The sequence below is a fragment of the Phaenicophaeus curvirostris genome, chromosome 2 (genome assembly GCF_032191515.1).
Source record: "Phaenicophaeus curvirostris isolate KB17595 chromosome 2, BPBGC_Pcur_1.0, whole genome shotgun sequence".
NCBI classification, from domain to species: domain Eukaryota; kingdom Metazoa; phylum Chordata; class Aves; order Cuculiformes; family Cuculidae; genus Phaenicophaeus; species Phaenicophaeus curvirostris.
The window spans coordinates 36,652,648-36,675,005 of NC_091393.1; the positions used below are offsets into that span (position 1 = coordinate 36,652,648).

The 22,358-nt window shown below is 42.7% G+C and overlaps 1 protein-coding gene across 1 annotated transcript; it reads left to right on the forward strand.

Annotated features, from left to right (window-relative positions):
- The first annotated feature begins 463 nt into the window (after positions 1-463).
- On the forward strand, positions 464-18,826 carry AMD1 (adenosylmethionine decarboxylase 1). The gene is made up of 9 exons (XM_069851707.1): positions 464-979; positions 10,776-10,862; positions 12,366-12,492; positions 12,982-13,084; positions 13,924-13,966; positions 14,064-14,208; positions 15,830-15,922; positions 15,997-16,152; positions 16,681-18,826. Exons 1-9 carry the CDS (start codon positions 849-851, stop codon positions 16,819-16,821), a joined length of 1,026 nt encoding a protein of 341 aa, XP_069707808.1. The 5' UTR covers positions 464-848; the 3' UTR covers positions 16,822-18,826.
- Positions 18,827-22,358: the final 3,532 nt, after the last annotated feature.

The following is a 22,358-nucleotide window of genomic DNA, read 5'->3' on the forward strand; positions in this document are numbered from 1 at the left end:
GGTCTCGTCGGAGCCTTCTCTTCTCCACGCTTGAACAACCCCAGCTCTCCCAGCCTGTCCTCGTGCGGGAGGCGCTCCAGCCCTCGGATCACCCTCTGGGCCCGCTCCAACAGCCCCATGTCCTTCTTAAGTCGGGGATTCCAGACCTGGACACGCTCGGGCAGCCCCAGGCGGGCACAGGCGGCTTCTCCTTGCTCTCTGGGCCCCGCTCCCCCGTCACTGCCCCCCCCCTAACCCCAACCCCGCCGCGCCGCCGCGCGCGCTGCCCGCGGGAGGGGCGGGGCGGGGCCTCGGCGGGCGGGGCCCGCGCGCCCGGCATGCGCCTCGGCGGGCGCGGGCCAATGGGAGGCGCCGGGGGGCGGGCCCGGGCGGGCGCAGGCCAATGGCGGCGCGGCGCGCCCTGAGTGGCTGCCGGCCGGGGATAAAGGCGCTGCGTGCGCGCCGCCAGCCCGGTTGCACAGTATGGCCGGCGACATTAGCTAGCGCTCGCCCTACGCTCTTCTCTGTAACAGGGGAACACACGGACTACAAGGAACCGAACCGCATCGCCCGCCCGCACCCCCGCTCGGACTGTAACCCACGCTCACGCCGCACGCAAACGGGGGCGGGGGATCGCTAGTTTAAAAAAAAAAAAGAAAAAAAAAATTTTTTTCTTATTTTTTTTCTAAATTAATATTACTAAAAGTAAAATACAAAAAATAACAAAAAAAAAAAAGAAACAAACAACCAACCTAGACGGTGAAACCCGCCCGGAGGGAGCGGGACCCGGCGGCGGCAGCGGGCGGCCGGGGGCGGCAGTTTGGTTGCCGTTTAATTTCTGTGGTTGTTGGTTGCCGAGTTGTCTCACCATGAAGGAGAACGGTGCACACTTCTTCGAAGGGACCGAGAAGCTGTTGGAGGTGTGGTTCGCCCGGCAGCAGCCCGCGCAGCAGGAGCCGCATCAGAACAAGGGCTCCGGGGACCTCCGCACCATCCCCAGGTCCGGGCCGGGGGGGGGGCTTGGATGGAGGGGGGAGGCCATGGGGTCTGCCTTTGATAGGCAACGGAGGGGCTTAGATGGGGAGGGGGTTGCTGGGGGGCTGCCTCCAATAGGCAGTGGGGGGGCCTTAGATGGGATGGGGGCGTTGGGGGACTGACTGCCTTTAATAGGCAATGGGGGGTTTGGATGGAGTGGGGGGCTATGTGGTCTCCCTTTAATAGGCAGTGGGGGGGCTTGGATGGGGTGGAGGGCGATGGGGGGCTGCCTTTAATAGGCAGTGGGGGGGCTTGGATGGGGTGGAGGGCGTTGGGGGGCTGCCTTTAATAGGCAATGGGGGGACTTGGATGGGGAGAGGGTTGCTGGGGGGGCTTGGATGGGGTGAGGGGCGATGGGGGGCTGCCTTTAATAGGCAATGGGGGGGCTTGGATAGGAGGGCACTGGCTGTAATGGGCAGTGGGGGGGACTTGAATGGGGTGCGCTGCCCCTAATGGTTTAAGGGAGGAGGGGCTTGGATGAGGGGGGCGCTGCCCGTAATAGGCAGGGAAGGGGGACTGGGGAGGGGGGGGCGCTACCTTTAATGGGCTGTGAGGTGGACGTGAATGGGGTGCGCCGCCCTTAATGGCTTAAGGGGGGGACATGGATGTTGGAGGGGGATTCGAATGGGGGAGAGGCGGTGGGGTCGCTGCCCGTAATCGGTGGGGGGGCGGTAGAGGGGCGTGCTGCCCTACTGGGGGGGGGGCAGTGGTATAGTGGACGCTGCCCTTAATGGGTGGTGGCGGGGGGTTCTTGGTTTTGTGGGGGGAGGAAGGTGATGGGGTCGCTGCCATGTAACGTGCGAGGGGGCTTGATGGGGGTGGGAGGGCCGCGGTGGGGGCGCTGCCCTTCCCGGCGCGGGGAATGGCCGGTGTGGGCGGTGTCGGCGCGGGGTGGCTCGCGAGAAGCCGGTCCCCATCCCTCGGTGACAGCCCCGGCGGCGCGGGGGTAGGGAAGGCTCGGAAAATCCCTGCCCGTTCGGAGAAAGCGGCGGGGGGGGAAGGGTGTGGGGGGGTGGGATCGGTGGCTCCCGCGCTGCCGGGGAGGCGGTGCCCGCCGTCCCCTTCCCGTGTGTCCCTGTGGCGCGATCGGGAGCGGGGGTTCCCCCCCCCGCCCCCCCAGCTCCTCCCGAAGCGTGTCTGGAGCCGCGGTTTCCACGTGAGCCGCCTGGCCGCGCTCCCGGTGCGGCGCGCGAGGCCAATGAGCGCGGCCCGAGGGGCGGGAAGGGCCCGGCTCCCGCCGCGCACGTGCCGGCGCCCGCGCCGCCTTGTGGGGGGAGGGGAGCACCGGGACGGGCACGAGGGGACCTGGGGCGCGTTCCCTGAGGGGTCAGGGGATGGGAGCGGCGAGCTTGAGGCGCCCAGAACAATCCGCTGGCGTGCTTGGTGTGTAGGTGTCCTCGGCGGGCGGAGTTGAAAAAGCAGGCTTGTCTTTACCCTGTGTGTTTGCTCTGTGGGCTTTACTTCTGTCAGGTGTTTGCTGTCGGTGTGGTAAACTCGATTTTTCAGGTTCAAGGATGCGGTGTTCTTAGTGTATTCGGTTCTCCTTGTTTTGCGTCGCTGTTACCCGGTGCTCTTTGATCTTGGCGGAAAGCTTGTCACGGTGTATCCAGCGTTTGGAATGCGTTAATGGTGGTGGCCTCTCCATTCGAAGGCGCCCTGAGCGCATGCTGTTTCTCCTTTCCTTTTGTTTTGGTATTTCTCGACGAATTCCCTCTGTGTGTGTATTGGTAGAGTTAGCTATCCAAAGATCTGAATTGCCAGTGGGCAGATAACTGTCTCTCCTGAAATAATTAATAGCCTGTGTTGTGCGTGCGTGTGCATACCCACACCGCTAGCTCGTGGGTTGTGGGAGCTTCCTCTCTGCCATGACATAAGCAGTGCAGAATATGCGTTTAGCTCTGACCTGTTGGTGTCATGAGGGAGTTTGCTCGTGTAACTCTGACTCGTGAAGCTGTTCAGACCTTTTTGAATCATGTGTGTAACATGGGAATCATCAGATGCAGTTATACGGTTCTGAGATTTAGCACAGTGGCAGATACTGCAAGGCAGCAACTTCTATAGTTCATGCCCAGGCAATTCTGGAAGACTGTCGCAAATCCTAGCTGAAATACAGATGATCTGAGTTATGTAGGCATTTTAGGGTTCCTGTTGTTTTTTACTTTAAATCTGAAAGATTCCAGAAGTACCCATTTGACTTCACATTCATATGCTGGTGTTGGAATATACAGATCTAGTTCATAAGTGATATTCTGCAAATGCTTTCCTTCTTCACATGTCCTTGCTTTCTAGTGTTCTGTTCGTCAGCTCAGTCTTGTAGTTACAAAAGTATAAAATTAATTTTTAAAGCTGCTCAAGAGCACTTAATGTAATTGCGAGGCAGATAGTGTGACCATTCCTTTGTATGGTTTAGATATGGCTGTAAAGTTTTAATAGAGTAGGTACAAACTGTTAACTGTTGACCATGTGGTCTTTAACACAGTTTCAGAGCTGTGAGCAAGCTTTGAAGACCTTTGTGTTAATTGGCTCTTAATGCAAGATGTTAATTGAAGCTGTGTGCTTTTTTTGGTGGGAGGCTGTGACATGTCTGAATTTCTGTTAACCTCTGTCCGGGAGTAGTTATCAGTGATAGTGTTGCTGCCATGAAATGAAGTTTTAACTTTCCTCTTTTAGAAATTTGTTGGAATTGTTTGCATCTATCAGTTGGTGGGAACAACTGATAGTTGATACATGCAAATGTAAAAATTCCAAATACAATATATTATGCTATGGTAATTCTACAAAGGCAGTTGAATAAGGTGGTGTATGCAGAACAGAACAAAATCAAAGCTGAAACTGTAGAACAGCTAAGTTAGACTGAAGCTGCAAACCAGTCAAGCTCCTTTTGTATTGCAATACCTGCTTAGTAGTGAAATGTGAGCCATTCATCTACTGAATGACTCAGCTAATGTTCAAAGCTAGAATTTGTCATGTGCTTGTAGGGATTAGATATTTTGAAGTCTTTGCTAGCTGTCACCATTGAAAAAAAGTTCAAGATCTGATGCAATTGAGAACACTTTCACATTTTTTTCTTCCTATGGGCAAGTCTGCTTTCTAGAGAAGCACTTGGATAGATGTGAAGTATTTCAGATATGATCTACGCTTCCTGTTTTATTGTATTTGGTAAAGGTCTCAACTAAACTAGGTATTGAACACAGGTTTTACTTTGCTGTTAAGATTTGGGGGTGGGTGTTCATTTGCTAATCAGTTCTGCAAAAAAGGTCTTGTGGTCGAAATAGTGGCAAGCATCTGAAGATGCCTACCCTACCATATTCAAAAGCTGAATGAAGTTTTGGTTTTGTGGTCTTTAAATAATATGTTTTAACATCAATGTGTGTTCTTGCTATGCTTTGTAAAGCATTTTTTTAAAAATAGCCCCAAACTATGTATAAAAAAGGAAATGTTGCTGAAAACATGGTGAGCATGCTGCAAACTGTGGATTTCTGTGGTGACAGAATAGTGCCTTTGCTGTCCCCACAGTAAAATAAGCTGTTTACTCCTTCAGATGATGTGCAACTATGCATTTGCCATCTCAGGGGTTGTCATGATCTTGAATGTACAGAAGTTTTACAGCTTAATGAAGCAGGTATTAAGAGTCCGTGTCTCAAGTATTCAACCCTTGAGAATACTCTGAAATTGGGCTTGTTTGTGGACCTTTAATGTTCTTCATATTTGTCTATATTATGTGGACACAAGAAACTGGAGAAGAGACAGTGGAGTAATTAGCAGCATGGAATGACAGTGAACGACTCATACTTGGTACATGAAAACTGCTAAGCACCAATCAAGTCAAGTGTCTGATAAGAATCCTGTGCATACTTGCTTTGTACTGCACCCTATAGCCTGGGTCAACTCACTGCTGCAGTGCAGCCAGTGAAGGTGCAAGGGGGCTGGGCTGCAAGTGCACTTCTGCTGCTATTCATGCAGTGCTTTGGAACGAAACAGTGTAGAGCTGCTTTGCAGGGAGACTGGGAAGAAGGCATGGTAGGCAAGGTTGTGCCAGGATAAGGGCTTCTGTTACTGTGTACTTGCTGAGCTTTTTTACATGGAGGCAGAAGATAAACTGGAGAACTCTGTGTAAGAATTTAGTCTTCCCTTCATCACAATTGATGTAAACTATACTCCCAAGAGGGGTTCCCTAATATCTATTTGCTCATCTGGGAGAACAGGAAGATTTGAGGTTTATGGCAGATAACCGCTGCCTTACAGCACATGTTCTGTCTGGAGGAAGTTACATTCAGACATGCCCTGAATGTTGCCTCTAAGTCTTGTTGAAGCCCTCACGTGCCTGTTGGGAGTAATACTTCCTTAAACATCTTCGGTGTCGTTTATGACTTGTCCTTTGATATGAGAGACTTGGGAATACCAGTCATATATCTCTGGATGTAAAGGGTGAAGTCATTGTTCCATGTACACTGCTGTAACCACAACAAAAGGTCTGCAACAGGAGCAACATGCACCCTTTAAAGCATGGTCTGTGGCCATCTTTGTGCCATTGCTGAGTGTCTTGGTGTCATTCTCTTTAGTAGCTGGCTCAGGGCCTTCTATGTAAGAAGTATTTTGTGAGGAGTACTGCTTGAAATCACTTCTGATGTGGATATAACTTTCACTTCAGGTGCCTTTTTTAATTGGGGATCAAATGCATGTCCCTGGAGAGCTTAAAATAAGCTAGATGCAGACAGTCTTTCCATATATCTCTGTTCAGACCATGCAGAGGGCGTGGGGGTTTGTGTGCTCCACAGATACTGAGGCAATATTATCGCGTTGCTAGTGCCTTGTGTCTAAACTCAGTGGGTGAATGCAGCTCAAGATAATCAATCTTCAACAGCAATTTATAAACTGAAGTTATAATTTTAATAGGATATAACTCACATGCAGCTGTTGGTAGAGAAATAAACTGACTGCTAGGAGGTGCTTTAAAAAGCTTGTGGTTTTTGTGTAGTTAGTCTGCACTTGTTTCAGGAAGCTTAAAACTAATGTTGCAACTCTGCTGAAGCTGATGTTTAACCAGCTTCCTTGCAGCTGGGCTACAGCTCCTGTGCATAGGCAGTTTAGACAAGACATTAAGTTTGGCTGTTCTGGATCATGGTGTATTGACAGGAATTTGCCTGCTAATGAGGGAGCTGATGTACCTATTGGATCCTAAAAATAATAGGTAACAGGTGAGGGAATAAAAAGTTGCTCTATGGTTAAATGCTTGATTTTAAAACCAAGTCTTACCATTAAGCACAAGATTAAAATGCTTATTAGTTTAATTGCTACAGAGTTGTTCTAAAGAGGTATTCAAGACTATGTATGTAGCTTAATCTGGCTTTAAGAATGTCATAGGATTTATTGCTGAAGAATTCTTGCCCTACTGCAAAACAACTTTTACTCTGGGCACTGTCTGGGCAGCGTTAGCAAGGTATTGTTACTGGGGTGGTTGGATGGCATGCCTATGGAGGCTGTTATTTACTGATAGGAACAAATTCATGATGTAGTTCTTTATCTCTTTAAATTGCTGTTATCCCCTTCCCAGTTGGCTTGAAACAGCAGTTTTGTGCTACTGCCTGATATGCTTGACTCCTGTGATAAGAGCCTGGTTTACCCCGAAGGTAAAGGCTCAGAACAGGCCAATAACTAGCAGTTCAAAACATGGTATAATCTGGCAAGGGAATCTTGATTCATAACTTATCTCCCAGAAATATGAAATAAAGGGGCAAACATGGTTTGAAACTTGAGTGGTACGTTTGGCTATTGATTTCATTACACACTCACACATACTTCCTAAAAATAAATTGAAATACTTCTCAGTATTTCTGAGGTTGTTTGACTGGCATACCTGGGTGGCAGTTTGAATGGAAATTATTTGTGCTCTGGTAACAAGTCTGCACTGATAAGGCTCTAAATGTTGCAACATGGACATGGTAGATTGCTAAGCATGATTTTTTTTTTCATGTTCTGCTACCAGAGTATAGAAAAAGTACTATTCAAGCATGGATCATTTTTCACAGTAGATGTTTTCTGTTTTCATTTGGTATTCCCTGAGCATGTGCAGCTATTTAAGATGCATGGTGCTTGTTTAATGGAGAAACTATTTTAACTTTCAGTAGGTGGCAGTTAATTGAAATTTCAGAAACAGGATCTTTTGGTTTTAGAATGAGGTGGGTAAAATAGGCCTACATATTACTGAGGAGTTGGTCTCAAATGCATTTTCAGTTTGGAATTGCAATAGGTATAGTTCTGCTACAGATATTAAGTAGCTGCCAGTGGTTCTTATGCATCATACTTGAGTATGGGAAAGCAGATTCCAGAGTGTTTGGGATTGTCCTGATGTCTAGCTATGGGAAATTTAGGAAATAGTAATGCAGTCCACATACTCACCATTGAAAAGGATATTTTGAAGAGCGGAAGCCCATGATAGCATTTAATTTCTTTGGTTCCCCTTTTTCTGTAGGAAGGTTTGCTTCCCAGTTAAAAGGTCACTCAGTTATGAAATGAGAAGTAATGTTCTCAAGTATTTTAGTTACTAACTTTGAGAATTTTTAATTGACAAAAAAATGTAATTATCTGCAATATGTATGCTGATAACTATTGAATTACTATTTTTAAGGTGATTTTTTTCTTCACTTTTAAGTGGGGGTGGGCATTTTAAGTGTTACTAGTCAAGCAAATAGTTATGCAGTTTAAAGAGAAGGAAGAAATGTGAGTTGGACTTCTAGTGAACTCAGTCTTCTTGGTACAAAGCATTCCCAGATGTTCTTCATTAGCTCTGCTTTAAACAATGGAAAATGTCAAATACTAAGGTCACCTTGTTTAAATAGATTACATTGAGATCAGATCCAGGATGTTAGTGGTCTTTCTGTAGTTTTCTGTGCTTAACTTTAAAATGCATGTAGGTACAGGCCAGAACCTCTGCAAAACTTCTCCCTAATATGGCCAGGTCTAATTCTGGGTGCTGCAGCTCTTTGTTTATTTTATTGGTACTTCTGAATCTGGACTGACATCTTGTTCCTCAGCTTCCAGGCTTTCTTCCTTAATGCTACTCTAGTCAGATCAAATTATTAACTTAGCCTTTATTCCTCTAAAGGCTGAAGGCATGAACATTTAGCGTATGCCTAGCTTTGGGTTTTGTTGTGGAATAGTCAAGAATTGAGCAAAGTTTTAATATGCAGAGGTCTTGTGCAACTGTAGGTTTTGGCCATAGTACCTAAATAGCAGCTGTAGCACTAATAAGCATAATTAGGGACTTATTTGCATGGCAGGCTTTAGACTTAATGTGCACACTGTATTATTAGCAGTCTGTGCTGATCATTTGTTGCTGGACTACTTGAGCACCAAAATTTTTACACTTTCCTCTATTAATTCCTGATTGAAAGTTAGATGAGCCATTTTCCTGAAATGTCTGGTACTGCAGTACAGTGATAGTTATTTAAAGATACTTACTTAAAATTCTCACTTGTCTATGTAGAGCTAAGATTTTGACTTCTCTGGCCAGGTAAGAAGCTTGTGAAGGCTGAGACGTGTGTTCTTGCAAAGCCCAAGATAGTAACATATCCATTAATGCTCAGACAAGTACAAAATAATTTTTGTAGTAACATACAAATGGGGTTACTGCAGCTCAACACCAGGCAGTGTAAAGGAACTCTGCTTCAGCTTTCATAAATGCTGTGTCAGACACTGGGTGTTTCTTTAATGTCAGATGAAATATCACTGGTGGCACTAGAGTGATTTGAACAGTTAATTCCACCATACCAAACCAAATTAACACATTACCTAGGTCAGTTTACTGCAAGAGTATAGTAGGATGGTAGAGGGTAGATACTAAGGCTGGCAAATTCATGCAGGCATACTGTAAATTCTAGAGAAAACTTAATCCTTCAGCTGTTGTCTTGGCAAAATAGCGTGATTGTCTATAAGCATTTTAAAAACAGATGTAATAAACTGATTGACTCTTCGCATTTAGCATTTTTTCCAAAGGTGAGCCGACACTTCTATTTTCTTATATACTTGAGAACAGAGCTAAACCCAGACAATGACAGAAGTGTAGAGCCAAATAAATGAGTGGGGCTTCAAGGGTTAAAGCCAAGCTGGTTATTTTACATGCAGATTTGAGTGGTCTGTGCTATCATGTCTATAGTTGCAGAAGAGTATTTCACTGAGGTTCACTAAGTGGGATGGTAGGGAATACCTCACTTTGATTTTAAGTAGCCAGTGATATAAACTAAAACTATATAAGCTTGTTCAGATGTGCACTTAATTAGGAGGGATTTTAAGATGCACTGGATTCTTAAACTTAGTTTTAATAGCCTCCTTTTAGATTAGACTGAAGCTATGGAGTGGGTCTTAAGTATATTTTTCTGGTCAACTCCTCTGGAACTATAGCGGTTTAGTGCAATATGCTCTTTAAAAGTGAAGAACCTCAAGGACTGGTAGTAAAGTTAACAGAATTCAGTTTTGGGAGGCATTAAGGCATTTATTTGCTGGATGTTTAGAGAAGCAAAGAACATCCAGAGATCTTTTAGATACTGCTGTATATATACCTAAAACTTCAGCTTCTCTCACTGACCAGTTTCCTAAGGGGAAAGATTGGTGACTTCTGCAGGAACTCTGCTGATAGATATAACGGTCTAATGCTCTGTCCTGAAGCACAACTACAGAACCAGGCTAGGAGCTTGCTTAATGATAAAAATGGCAATTCTTTTGCCCTTCCAGCTGCTGAGAGTTGTTTTAACTCTGCTAATAGGCAGCTTTATCTTATGCTGGGTTAGTAAATTGGTTCATGGCTGGTCTGAGCACAAGAGCCAGTGCAAGCCTGCAGTTGGAGTATCCCTTGGGAAGGGATGGATGGAAGAGGTAGGGCAGTCTTGTAATTTTGCAGCTTTGAGAGGCTCTATCTCTTCCTGTCTGTTTTATAGCAAATATGACTATATTGAATTCCATTAATGTGGTATAGACACAAGATTGAAGTGACACCCAAAGTAGTTTTCTGCAAGTCTGCCACTTGTGAGTACTTGAAAGTCTTGGGGCTTAATTTGAGCACTTGACTTTCTTAAATTTTATTAATAATATTTCTTGTAGCATGCATAATGGAAGTAAAAAATGGAAATATGAAACTTCTACCACTTTACTGAAATCTAGCACTGCAGCTTCAGCTTGTGCTATGTGAAAGTAGAGTCGATTGTCTTTAGTGTAGTATTCCAAACTATTTGCTGCAAGTCCTTTATATTTTCTAGAGATAGAAGGATTTCTATGATCCTGATTGATCAAAGAGGAATTTAGGTCATTGAGGTGTATTAGGTTTTAGGGCTGGTTTTCAGTGAAATTGACTTGACTCTAAGCTGATAAATAAGACATTAATGTTAACTTGCTGGTTTATTACTCTAGTATTTGCCCCTGACTACTGTGATTGAAGTACATGGAAATTCAACCTAAAGCCATATCATCTTAAGTTATCACAATGAATTTTATCTTGATATGTGGGATGCAGACCTTAAGGTTATCCCAACTTGCCTAGTTAGAATGTCAGGGTTGCTGGTTTGTCTTCCTGCAGCAGATCCTGAGAAGCACTTAGACATTGGGAGCCAAGAATTTGATATTCCTGTATTGTGATAGACAGTTCCTATATAAAAAGTCTTTGCCTTCCTTACTGTCATTATAGTCTTGTTTAGGCTATACTTTTTACCAAGGTTTCCAGAAAGATTCAGTTTGCTTAACCTGTTTTTTGTGCTCTGATTTCTTAACAGGATTGAGTGGGACAAGCTTCTGGAGAATGTGCATTGTTTGATCATAAGTGTGACAAAAACTGACAAGCAGGAAGCTTATGTACTCAGGTAATGCACTGCTTATTCTGTTTGTCTGCAAGAAGTTAAAAGTTAAAGCTGTCATAAAGTATCTGCTTGGCTGAGAATCCAGTCTTGGATCCTGCAGTTCACAACTACAGCTTTCAGGGGTCTGCTAATAGAAATACTGTCATGCTTCAGTATCAGAAATGTCTCTGTAGGTACCGGTGCTTATTTTTTCTTGAACTGAAAGGATTAAGGACAGGATTGTGGTGTTTCTGCACCTGATTGTTGAGTTTTGTCCAGGGATAAATAGATCTCCCCAGTTAAGAGGTTTAGGATTACTTCAGCAGAAGAGTGCATGTAAATGTCACTTCTAGATCAGCAAAAACTCTTATCAGTAGATAGACTTTAACTTCCAATAATACAATCAAGTGAACAACTCCTGCAGCTGAGCTAAGGACATCTTTAAAAACGCAGCTTTCCTGAAATTCTGGAATTGGTGTGGTGCAGCAGTTACAAGGACAGCACTCTGCCATGTGTTTTTCATCTTGCAAAATACTTCCATGCTTTTTCTACATGGACTTTGCAAACGTATTGACATTCTCTGTTTTACTTCAGATTACAAAAACTAAAGCTTTTGTGCTCTGAAAGACTGCCTTGAGGGCAAGGTTGTGTTAAGAGCAAGCTAGTCAAAGAAACTGGGCTGCAGTCTTGTTTCTACAAGCTTCATGTATTTAAAATTCTGAAAAGAATGTAACTACTTACAACTGTCCTTAATGAAATATAACCTTTACTTTGAGCTCCTAAATGGCATCCCAAACTGAGTTAGTTCTTTAAGCTAGACTTATTCCCATTGCCCAGTTACTTGGTGAGAAGATACTTGTTATATGTGTTTAAGTGTACTAGTGATAGAATCAATTCTAATCTCCAGTTCAGTGGGACTGTAGTTAAGTATCTGGCTTACAGTTTAGGTATAGTTAATTTTTCTCATGTGTAAGGTATAATGTATAGGTGTGCCTATACTCTCATTGAGACTTCCCGTTCTTGTGGACTGATGCTGATTTACCACTTGCCAGTAATCGGCTGTTGCAGGAGATGCAGCCAGACAATTCATGAAATTGTTTTTTCAGAATTTCTTTTCAGAAAAGAACGCTTTTGACTTTCTCATAGACTTTATTTCAGCTGAGAAAGTCAGGTTACATTTGACCCTGTTCTGTGTCTGGGTTAAGAAATTAAATTGCATGTCTCTGTGTACCCACTTCACAGCATGTTTGTGTTTCTCAGCTAGATTGAGGATATATAAAGTATTTAGTACCTCTTTCCCTGCAATGTGGTAGCTGTGCAGCAGGTATTTGTTTTGGGAAATCATAACCATTTTCAAATGTTAGCTAAAACCTATTGGTTTGATCCATTTCCCAAACAGGTTTCTGTGCTGTCTGCTGACTGTTCATTTCATGTGTTTGGTTGGGGTTAAGAACCAAGATCTAACTATTCTCTCGTGGCTTGATTTATATAGAGCATTTAGTATATTAACACTTTTTTTTTTTACAGTGAGAGTAGCATGTTTGTCTCCAAGAGACGTTTCATTTTGAAGACGTGTGGTACCACCCTCTTACTGCAAGCACTGGTTCCCCTGTTGGAGCTTGCTAGGGAGTACAGTGGGTTTGACTCAATTCAGGTAAGGTGCCAGACCTGCTGCATCGTCCTTAGAACAAAAAAGCTTTTTAATAATATTTCAAATTCACTGGTGTTATTAAATATTCCAACATTCCCTTTGCCATTTATGTATGCTTCCCATCACAGGGAGATTGTAATGTAAGATTGTTTGCTCTGCTTTAGTAGTTAGACTTTGATTTGCCTCATAAAGGATGCTAACTTGCAAATGCTATTGTGCTGAGTTAAGATTACTTAAGTCTGAAAGACTCCCATGCCCATGTTGTCAGTGCTGAAGTCACCAGTGTCTTGTGGGAAACAGATTTGCAAGTAAGCTGTCTCCTGTAGCTTGCAAATAAGTTTTTTTTCCTAGTTTAATTCCTCTGAAGAGCAAGTTCAGGTAGCAGTGTTTTTGACAATGGAAACTTCATAATAAATGCTTGCATTTCTCTAGGCTTTTAGATTCAAGGAGTGTGGATATAGTCAATATCTAAGATGCATCTTTATTTTTCAGAGTTTCTTTTATTCACGAAAGAATTTCATGAAGCCTTCCCACCAGGAATACCCACATAGGAATTTCCAGGAAGAAGTAGAGTTTCTTAATGAAATTTTCCCAAGTAAGTGTATGAAACTTCAGCAGAGCTGCACAGCTTGTGAAAAGCATTGATGTGAAATGAGAAGTGACAAGCAGTACAAGAAGTACAGGCTGCCAGGCCATTCATTCAGTAGCGCTTGTGGTTCTGCAGCCAGTGTAAGCTTGGGCTGAAAAAATACCAAAAGCTATAAATACTTATTTTCTGAATATCTGACTCCAACTTGCCAAGATCAAAATTTAAATCATTCTAAGCTTGAAACTTGGCACCTTCTTAACTGAGGTCATCCTCAGGCTTCCAAATGGAGTGTAGTAAGTCAGACTGCAGAATTCACATCTCACTAATCCTTAAAGCCCTTTAGAGAGGTAAAATAGTAATTGAATATAATGAATACACTGCAGAAAACGATGAGCCTTTCTTAGAGAAGTGACTGCACTAAAGATTGAGTTCAAACATTTTATAAAATCTGAAATGTAAAAGAATAACCTTGAATTTTAACTGCTGGCAGGAATGGGGTTTTGAAAGAACAGTTGTAATAGTTAGATAAGTTACTTGAAAACAAATGCTAATCAAACTCATTAAGTAAACGCTTAAGAGTACCAGGCTGTCTGGTGTGTACCTACATCTCTAATCTGAATTTTCTGCTAGTAGGCTCTGAACCGGGGTGTCCAAACCACCTTCTGAGGGAGCTTGGTTTTCTGTTTATTGGCTTTACAGTCCCAAAGTTAAAAGCCTGCGTCTTCGATGCAGTTGCCAACTGTATCAGTGGAAAGACTTCTGCTACTTTTAAATGTGAAATGAAGGTAATCTTTTTGTAAAGGATCAGCTGTGGTACATTAACTGGAGAATTTTTGTCTTCTCAGATGGAGCAGCTTATTGCATGGGGCGTATGAATTCTGATTGCTGGTATGTATATACAGATTTTGAAGTCTTTGGGGCTTACAGTAGAACCTCCCTTGGTGCTGCTAGTATTTATTACATCCATGATTTGTATTTTACGTAGGTACCTGTACACCCTGGATTTCCCAGAGAGTCGGATATCCAATCAGCCTGATCAGACACTGGAAATTCTGATGAGTGAGCTTGACCCAGTAGTTATGGACCAGTTCTACATGAAAGATGGTGTTACTGCAAATGATGTCACTCGTGTACGTTTGCTTGAAAACTAAGCATGTTTGGGAATGGTGGAAATTGGTCAACAAAATTCTTCACTTAGAGTTGAATACAGGGTTTATTTTTTGGTAGGGAAGGTCTCATAGAAAATGTCAGGTTAATGTGTTAGGGGCTTGGAGGTAAAATGGATTTAACCCTGGAATGCTTTTGGAAATATAAACTTCACATTTTCAAAGTCCCTGCTTCAACCTATTCAAAAGGAGTAATTTGTAGTGTTTTGGGTGATGGGAATAAAGCCACAATTGAGTAACTTCCACTGAAGGATGGAGATTACAAAGAATAAGACTTAGAGTGGTGATCATGAATGCCCAGGGAATCTAGGTATTAAAAATCAAATCATGAAGCCATTTGCATAGTAGGGGTATGTCTGGGTTTAAAGTCTAAATAGGTCTTGATGGTTTCGTCACCCCTTTTTCAAATAGGAAAGTCCTGTGACACGAAGTGTCTCTGACAAGTACATTTGACTCAATCTGGTTTTCCATCTTGGGTTTTGATTCTCATACTGAATTTGCTATTGAGATTTGGCTGTAGCTCAAGGACTGTGTGGGAAATCTGAGTGTTTCCCCTTTTCCAGTCAGCAGTAGCTTCACCAGACTGCTGTGACTTCTCAAATATGATGGATAGTGTCTTAGCAACCTCATCTGCCAGTTCCCTCGGGATGTACGGATGCACCTTGTCAGGTTCCAGGGACTTGAGTGCCTTGGGGATTGTTCAATGGTCTCAGACCTGGTCCTCTCTTACGTTGGACAGTTCCCCACTCTCCCAGTCTGTGCCTTTGCCTTCTGCAGCTTGGGTGGTGTGGCTTGAGTCCTTGCTGGTGAAGACTGAGGCAAAAAAAGTTGTTACCTCGGCCTTCTCCATACCCTGGGTAACCAGGTCTCCAGTTTCCTTTTGGAGAGCGTCCACATTCTCCCTAGTTTCCTTCTATCACTGACATACCTATAGAAGCTTTTCTTGTTGCCCTTGATGTCCTGGCTAGATTCAGTTGTATCGGGGCTTTGGCTTTCCTAACCCAATCCATGGCTGCAATGGGCAGTTCCTCTGTACTCCTCGCAGGTGACCTGCCCTTGCTTCCACCCCGTGTAGGCTTCCTTCTTATGTTCAAGTTTGTCCAGGTGCTTTTTGTCTGTCCTTGCAGACTTACTGGCATTTTTGCCTGTCTCTTTGTTGGGATGCATTGCTCCTGAACTTGGAGGAAGTGATCCTTGAATATTAACCTGCTTTCATCTCACCCCAGAGTAAATGTAAACATTCTTTGCTTTGTGCATACTGGTTGAACAGAAGCTCCAGTTTTCATTTTACTTGCTGAAGCAGTTCTGTATTAGAATTCTAAGCTGCTTCTTTATCTTGGAGATGTGCAGATTGGTTCTGTAAGATGCAAAGTGTCTGATAACTTGCCTGCAAGATGGCAGTCAGTCACTTTAGTAACTGATGGGATGCGAAAGTGTTACGTCTACAGTGGTACAGATTAGCAAACTGACTTGTTATTGGGAGGATTCTGGTGTTCTGTCCCTAAACTGGTATTTATTCTGCTTTTGAGTTAAACTTAAACAAGGATGCATAATAAAATGGAGTGTTGCAATTTTGACTTTTCAGATGAGTGGAATTCGTGACCTGATACCAGGTTCTGTTATTGATGCTACAATGTTCAATCCTTGTGGGTATTCAATGAACGGGATGAAATCAGATGTAAGTTTATACTTATTGATCATTAGTATTAAAATAACTAGTAATTATTTGGCACTAATAACATCTCTTTTCAGGGAACTTACTGGACTATTCACATCACTCCAGAACCAGAGTTTTCTTACGTTAGTTTTGAAACAAACATAAGTCAGACCTCTTATGATGACCTGATTAGAAAAGTTGTAGAGGTTTTCAAGCCAGGAAAATTTGTGACAACCCTCTTCGTTAATCAGGTGAGTATTCTTGTGTTACCTTGTCAGCTCCTGAAATGTTTATAGAGACAAAGCAAGGGTAGAATTTTTTTTTTGCTGGGGTGTTAGTACTTTCCAGTTTACCTCTGGATAGTGGTTTCTTTGGGAAGTAAAAATCCTCTCCAGTGTCACTTTGGCATGTACTAAATCTCAGTCTCCAGAAAACCTGAGAAGTACTAAGATAAGGCAGTCCAATCTCTGTTCTAATGGCTTCTGGTACTGTTCTGTATAGGCACAATTTCTTGCTTTGGCATTTTTCTGGATATGGCTGCAGCTGTCAGTTGCAAAAGCGCTGCTCAGGGCGATGCTGCCAGCCGGGGATTCACAAAAAAGCAGTGCCAGGTGTAGGGGGCAGAACTGCTGCTTGGTTTCAAAACTTCCCGTGGCACTGTCAGGCATGAGTTTGAAGCATGGTGGTAGCAGGATGACAAGAACCACACAATACATGTTGTGTAAACTAGTCCATCTTTAAATGCCAAGTTTAAAGTAAATTTCACTTTGTTTTTTCAGAGCTCTAAATGTCGTACAGTGTTTTCTTCTGCCCAGAAGATTGAAGGGTTTAAACGTCTTGATCACCAGATTGCCCAATTCAGTGATTATAATTTTGTTTTTACAAGTTTCACGAAGAATCGCCAGCAACAGCACAGTTGATTAAGAATGAAGAAAAAACGCAAAAAGAAATACCGTATAGAAGGTGGTGGTTGCTTTCTAGTTAATGATTCAGGGGGCCATGCTTTCTACTCCCACCACCTTGTAGTTGTGGAAAGCTCTAGGTGTAATCATAGTATAACCATTTTGAATTGTATGCATTATTATATCAAGGAGTTAGATATCTTGCATGAATGCTCTCTTCTGTGTTTAGGTACTCTATGCCACTCTTTCTGTGAAATCAAAGTGCATGTAGAAAAATCTTACTGTATGAAACTTTACAACATCTGTAAAAATGATTCAGGTAGAATTACACACAATATAGTTTTTCTCCAGGTATCACCAAAAATTCCCCACAGACAAGGCTTTCGTCCTCATTAGACTTTAGCCTCAACCTACTCACTGGAGTTGGTTATCTTGTTAAATTATCACTCTTTTTTCATCTATGTTGTGATTTCAGTCTAAAACAGTTTTTGGCAAACTTTTATGATTTCTAATGAAACTTGATTCCTGATTAACACTTTCATGTTTGGAAAATTTACAACTGTTACCAATTGTTTTGCTACTACAGGTGGTGGTTGATTTATTTTTAAATCAGACTAACTTTTCATGCTCTACTCAAGCTTATAAGAATTTGCTCAGCTCTGCTGTAGCACTGGGCTAATGCATTGGTCTTTCACCTTGAGAAACCTGGGTCTAGGTACTAATGCAGGTTAATATTGATCTTACCTTAAATGCTCCGTTATCTGTCTGCATCCCCGAGCTGTCGCTCTGCTGCACAACAGCAGAATGTGAAGATGGTCCAAGAACCTCTTGATAGGGGAAGAGCTGAGTCAGGATGCAAGCGCTCTGGCATAGTTGTGCAACAGCTTTGCAGAGTGCAAGTTCATATTGGCACGAGATGTTTTGTTTCCTAATCACCAGTTATGTCAGACTAAGAAGCTGGTGCTCTTGAGTGCTGGCAGGTAGATCTGGTGAAAGAGTGGAATTTGCCAGGCTGGGTGTGTTGATTGGTTTGGATTATTCTCAGTAAAACTTGTGACCTACCACTTCTAACTGTAAAGAGTGCTTCTAATCTGGTCCAGTGTCACTTCATTTGTTCATGTTGTTCCAAGCAAAGCTAATGCCTTTATCTTGTGACAGTCCTGTGACATTGTTGTGCATGTGACTTATGTTGTATTTGAGTGTTGTGACTTCATCTGTTTTTTCCTCCTAACTACTAAGGTGGTTCCTCTAATGTTGACTTGAGAGTGTTAAGTGAAGGCATAGAACAAGAACTGTCTGGGACACCTGGATGGAAGTGGAGTGCTATTCATGGAGCATGAATAAGTGTGTAATTCAAAGTCACTTTAATGGGTATTGACTAAAATCCAGGCTTTAAAGAGCTGGCAAGCTTTCAGCTATGTTTGCAAATACTGGTATTCTAACAGCTGTGAGACCAGCATGTTAACCACCAAACGGAGACATTTTTTTCCCCTCTTGTCCTTGCAATGTTTTGACTCTTTCTGGTTTGACGCAATGACTTTTTTTTGTTCCTTTATTTATAAATGAAGCACTTTTTCAGTGCTTCTAAACTAAAGTCTGCTTGGTTAGAAATCAAGTGGTTGGAACATTTTGAATTTTTTTATTTTAAGCATATTTTGATGTTCTTTACCAATGTTATCAATTACATGCTGTAAATGGCACTAAAGCTTTTTGTAATATTGAGGACCAATATCAGTATATCGGTGGTTTTTTTGTAAACCTTGTCCCAACTGACCTGACATTTGTTTGGTCCTTTGAGCAGACTGAAGAACCCTTTTCAAGTAATACTGAAATACACATTTTACAAATAGAAGCATAAGCCTCGGCTGTAAAAATGAAAGCTGTTGAATGGATTATTGAACTATCATGGGTGATCAGGATGGGGGGAGTATGGTGTTTATAATTTCAGTGGTGTTAGACTTTGATCATTTAAAAATATCTGTACCACAACTTAATGCTTCAATAAAAGTTCGCTTAAATTGTTCATAGTGATGATGCAGCACTTCTGTCCATGCTCTTCGTGGTTTTTGGTGCCACATGGTTTAACTTTGAAACAGACTTGTTTCTTTTCCTAAATTATTGTAGGTTTGCTTTACCCTTACAGGCGATGCACCTGGACTGTTGACGTGGTGGTTCAGAATGAGGCAGTGTCAAAGGAAGCCAAATGGAAATGTCCTGTTCTTGAGGCTAAAAATGTTTGTCTAAATGAACACAAATTTGAGGCTTGCTGTCTTCCTCTAACCTATGTGTTTTTACTTCAGCATTAAATATTTCAAGTATCCCTCTGAAGCAGGCAGCTCCTGCTTCTGCTCTTGCATATATTTATGGTACTTCAGCTTAGCCTGATTTCAAGAGCTCAAGGTGAAGTTTATCTCAAGATAAAGGCATCTGTGCCAAATCTGGATAGTAAACTAGACCAGAAACTAGTGGCTAGCAATGTGAATGCTAAGCAGATGCACCCATTGTAATAAACTTCTCGATTCCATGTGATCAGTCTGACAGGAATAGCAGCTGCAGCTTAACCAGACCTGCAAAGCTCTGACTCTGCTGGTACCCCTGTCACCTAAGTAGGGAAAACCTGTGTTAGCGTGGAAGGCCTAAAATTTTTAAATTGTTTATGTCTGAATACAGGTTTTATTAGTCGCTACAACCTCTTGGGATATTATAATAGTGACTTCTAGTTATTTTAGGTACCCGATGCTGTTGAAAATGCCAGACTAACTCTTCTCGAAAAGGAAGACATTCTAGCTTGCACTATCCAGAGATATCCTGTCTAATCTGTACTGGCTATGACAAGTCAGCAGTAACCTACCACTGAAGATGTTTCCTAGACTGACCTCCAAAAAACTGAAGATTCATCTTCATATTTTTCTGGTTTAGCTCATTTTGCAGGTTTCCTGTGAAATTACTTGTTCTCTCCACAGTATTTACCTCAGATGTGATGCTGAGGTAATGGAGCTGCTGGCACTAATATTGGTATCAAGCCACTTGAATAAGCATTAAAAGCCACCAGGCTTGGGTCCTAGGCATCTATTGTAATATATTGATGCTGAAGAGATGAAACCTGTGCGAGTGCTTGGATCTGAGGGCAGAATAACTCTAGGAAGTGGCACTGGCTGCTGCTTTGGTGCTGCAGGGTTACGTGTTGGCAGAGAAAGTTGAAGCTTCCCAACTGGGGTGGTGTAAAGGGGTTTCTCTAGCAATAGTCCTAAAAGCAATGGCACCAACACCTGAAGGCACAAGGCTTGGAAACAATGCTGAGGATGTGCTCCAGAAGTGTGGTGTACAGCCAGAGCCGTTAGAGGTGGAAGAAACTGCTTCAACATCATGTGTGATCTGCAGTTGGCTGCAGTGTTAAAGCAGAGCCTGTGGCTAAAGCCTAGACAGAAGAGTATAGTTTAGGGCAGACCTGCTGAGCTCCTGTGCGATCACAGTAATGACTATTCGGTAGAAAAGTTAATGACCAACTGAGGGGCTGCTCTGACTCAGCTACATGGAGCTAAGCAAATGATGCATGTGTGAAAGAATGCGGAGAATCACCTGCATCTTCACTGTGATTGTACCTACAGCTGGAAGAGAAGGCTGGTATTGGAAAGCTGCTAGGGTGGGCATTTCCTGACAACTAGTTCTATATGATTTTCAGTTGTGTTTAACTTCAGGTTAAGTTACACTTGGACTTCTTCATCCTGTTTCATTTCATACTGTGGCTTTACTGTTGGTCCAGTCTGGGGTATTCCGTTTGGTAAGCCCTCTGCTATTTTGGGGACATTGGATTGCAGTAAGAATCACTTCTGACATTTGCTGTTAGTATACTTCATGCGCACAACAAAGCACTTGCTGCTGGAAACAAGGTTTAGCCAAATTTCAATTTAACTGTTGTATTTTCTTCTGTTACGTTTAATAAGAAGAAAAATTTAAAAAAGAGCAGTCCTGAGAATCTTGCTTCTGCAGCTGCCAGAAAGCTGGGTCTTGGTACAAGTTTTGCATCTCTCTGGCAACTGCGATTAATTTTAAATGTATGTGTACAGTATGTAAAGTCACATTGAGGATACAATGATTTGGCATATTTCATTCATGAATTAACCAGACATGAATCTACATTTTTGCTAGTGTGTATTCTTTACCCTAATCCCTAACTTTTAAATTATGTCATAGCATTCCTGTTATTTTCTCCACATACTTTTTACTAGATTATGTTGATCCACTCAGTCTGTTGCTCTAAAATTGTCTCAAGATTTCAAAATAACAGGCAAGGCATTTGCCTGTCTGGAGACATGCACAGGAATTACTGCTTTTTGAGTCTGGAATGAGAAAGTGGGCTGGTGTGAGGTTGTGATGCTCAATGCAGGAAAACTTCAGTTAGCTTTGATAAAAGGTGGCAAAGTGGATCCTTAGTGACCCTTCCAGACATGCTAAGCAGGGAGCAGCATGTTCTGTGACTCGTATCCATTCATTACTAGACATAAGGAGGAATTTCTTCACAATGAGGGGGGTGAGGCACTGGCACAGGTTGCCCAGGGAAGCTGTGGCTGCCCCATCCCTGGAGGTGTTCAAGGCCAGGTTGGATGGGGCCTTGGGCAGCCTGGGCTGGTGGGAGGTGTCCCTGCCCATGGCAGGGGGGTTGGAAATGGATGATCTTTAAGGTCCCTTCCAACCCAACCTGTTCTATGATTCTATGAACTTGTAAGTAGCATGATTTAGTTCAGAATCTTTTTACTGGGCTCTAAGAAGCTCACTCTGATGCAAGGCTGTAAGGCATGTGCGTGACAGACCACCCCTATGGGCAGGCACATGCTTATGCTTCCTAATTTTTGCACCCATTTGATCAGAAGCAAATAGCTTCATCCAGGCTGCTCAGAATGAGCTCTGTAGTGCTGGTCCAAAAGTGGGCTCACTCTTGAAGAGTTACGAATGCTGCTACCTCCAGTTTACAGCTGCTTGAATAATTGTTTCCAGAGTGAAGCTTTCACTGTAGGTACAACGTTTGATCTCAGTCATCCAGTCTACTGTATTTAATTTAGACATCACTAGTTAAAAACTGCAAATTATGTGAGCTGCTGGTAGCCTGCTCATAAAACACGCCTGCTCATAAAAATAAGACACAGGAGAATGGCATAAATTCAAATTCCAGAAGCTGTGTGGGCAAAGTACCCAAACATTAGGAAAATAACTGCTTCTCTCGAGTTGCTATTCAGTTTCCTGTGCTCTTGACAACAAGCATGCAGAGGTAGGAAACAGTTTAATTCTTAGTCCTGCCAAAGTATTTTTTTTATGACAGATAATGAAATATTAGTTCATTCCATGATCAGAACTTATAGACACGTATGTGTGGGCTTCATGAAGCAAGCCCTGATCTCTGTTTTAAGCAGATACACTACTGAATATTAAAACTGAAAAAATGTGTATTTTGTGAAATGTCTTTTTAATTTAAAGAGTTGAATTTGGAGTCTTAAGTAGCTCAGGGTGCTCTATGAAATCATGCACTCATTTACCTCGTGACTTAAACTGCTGTTGGT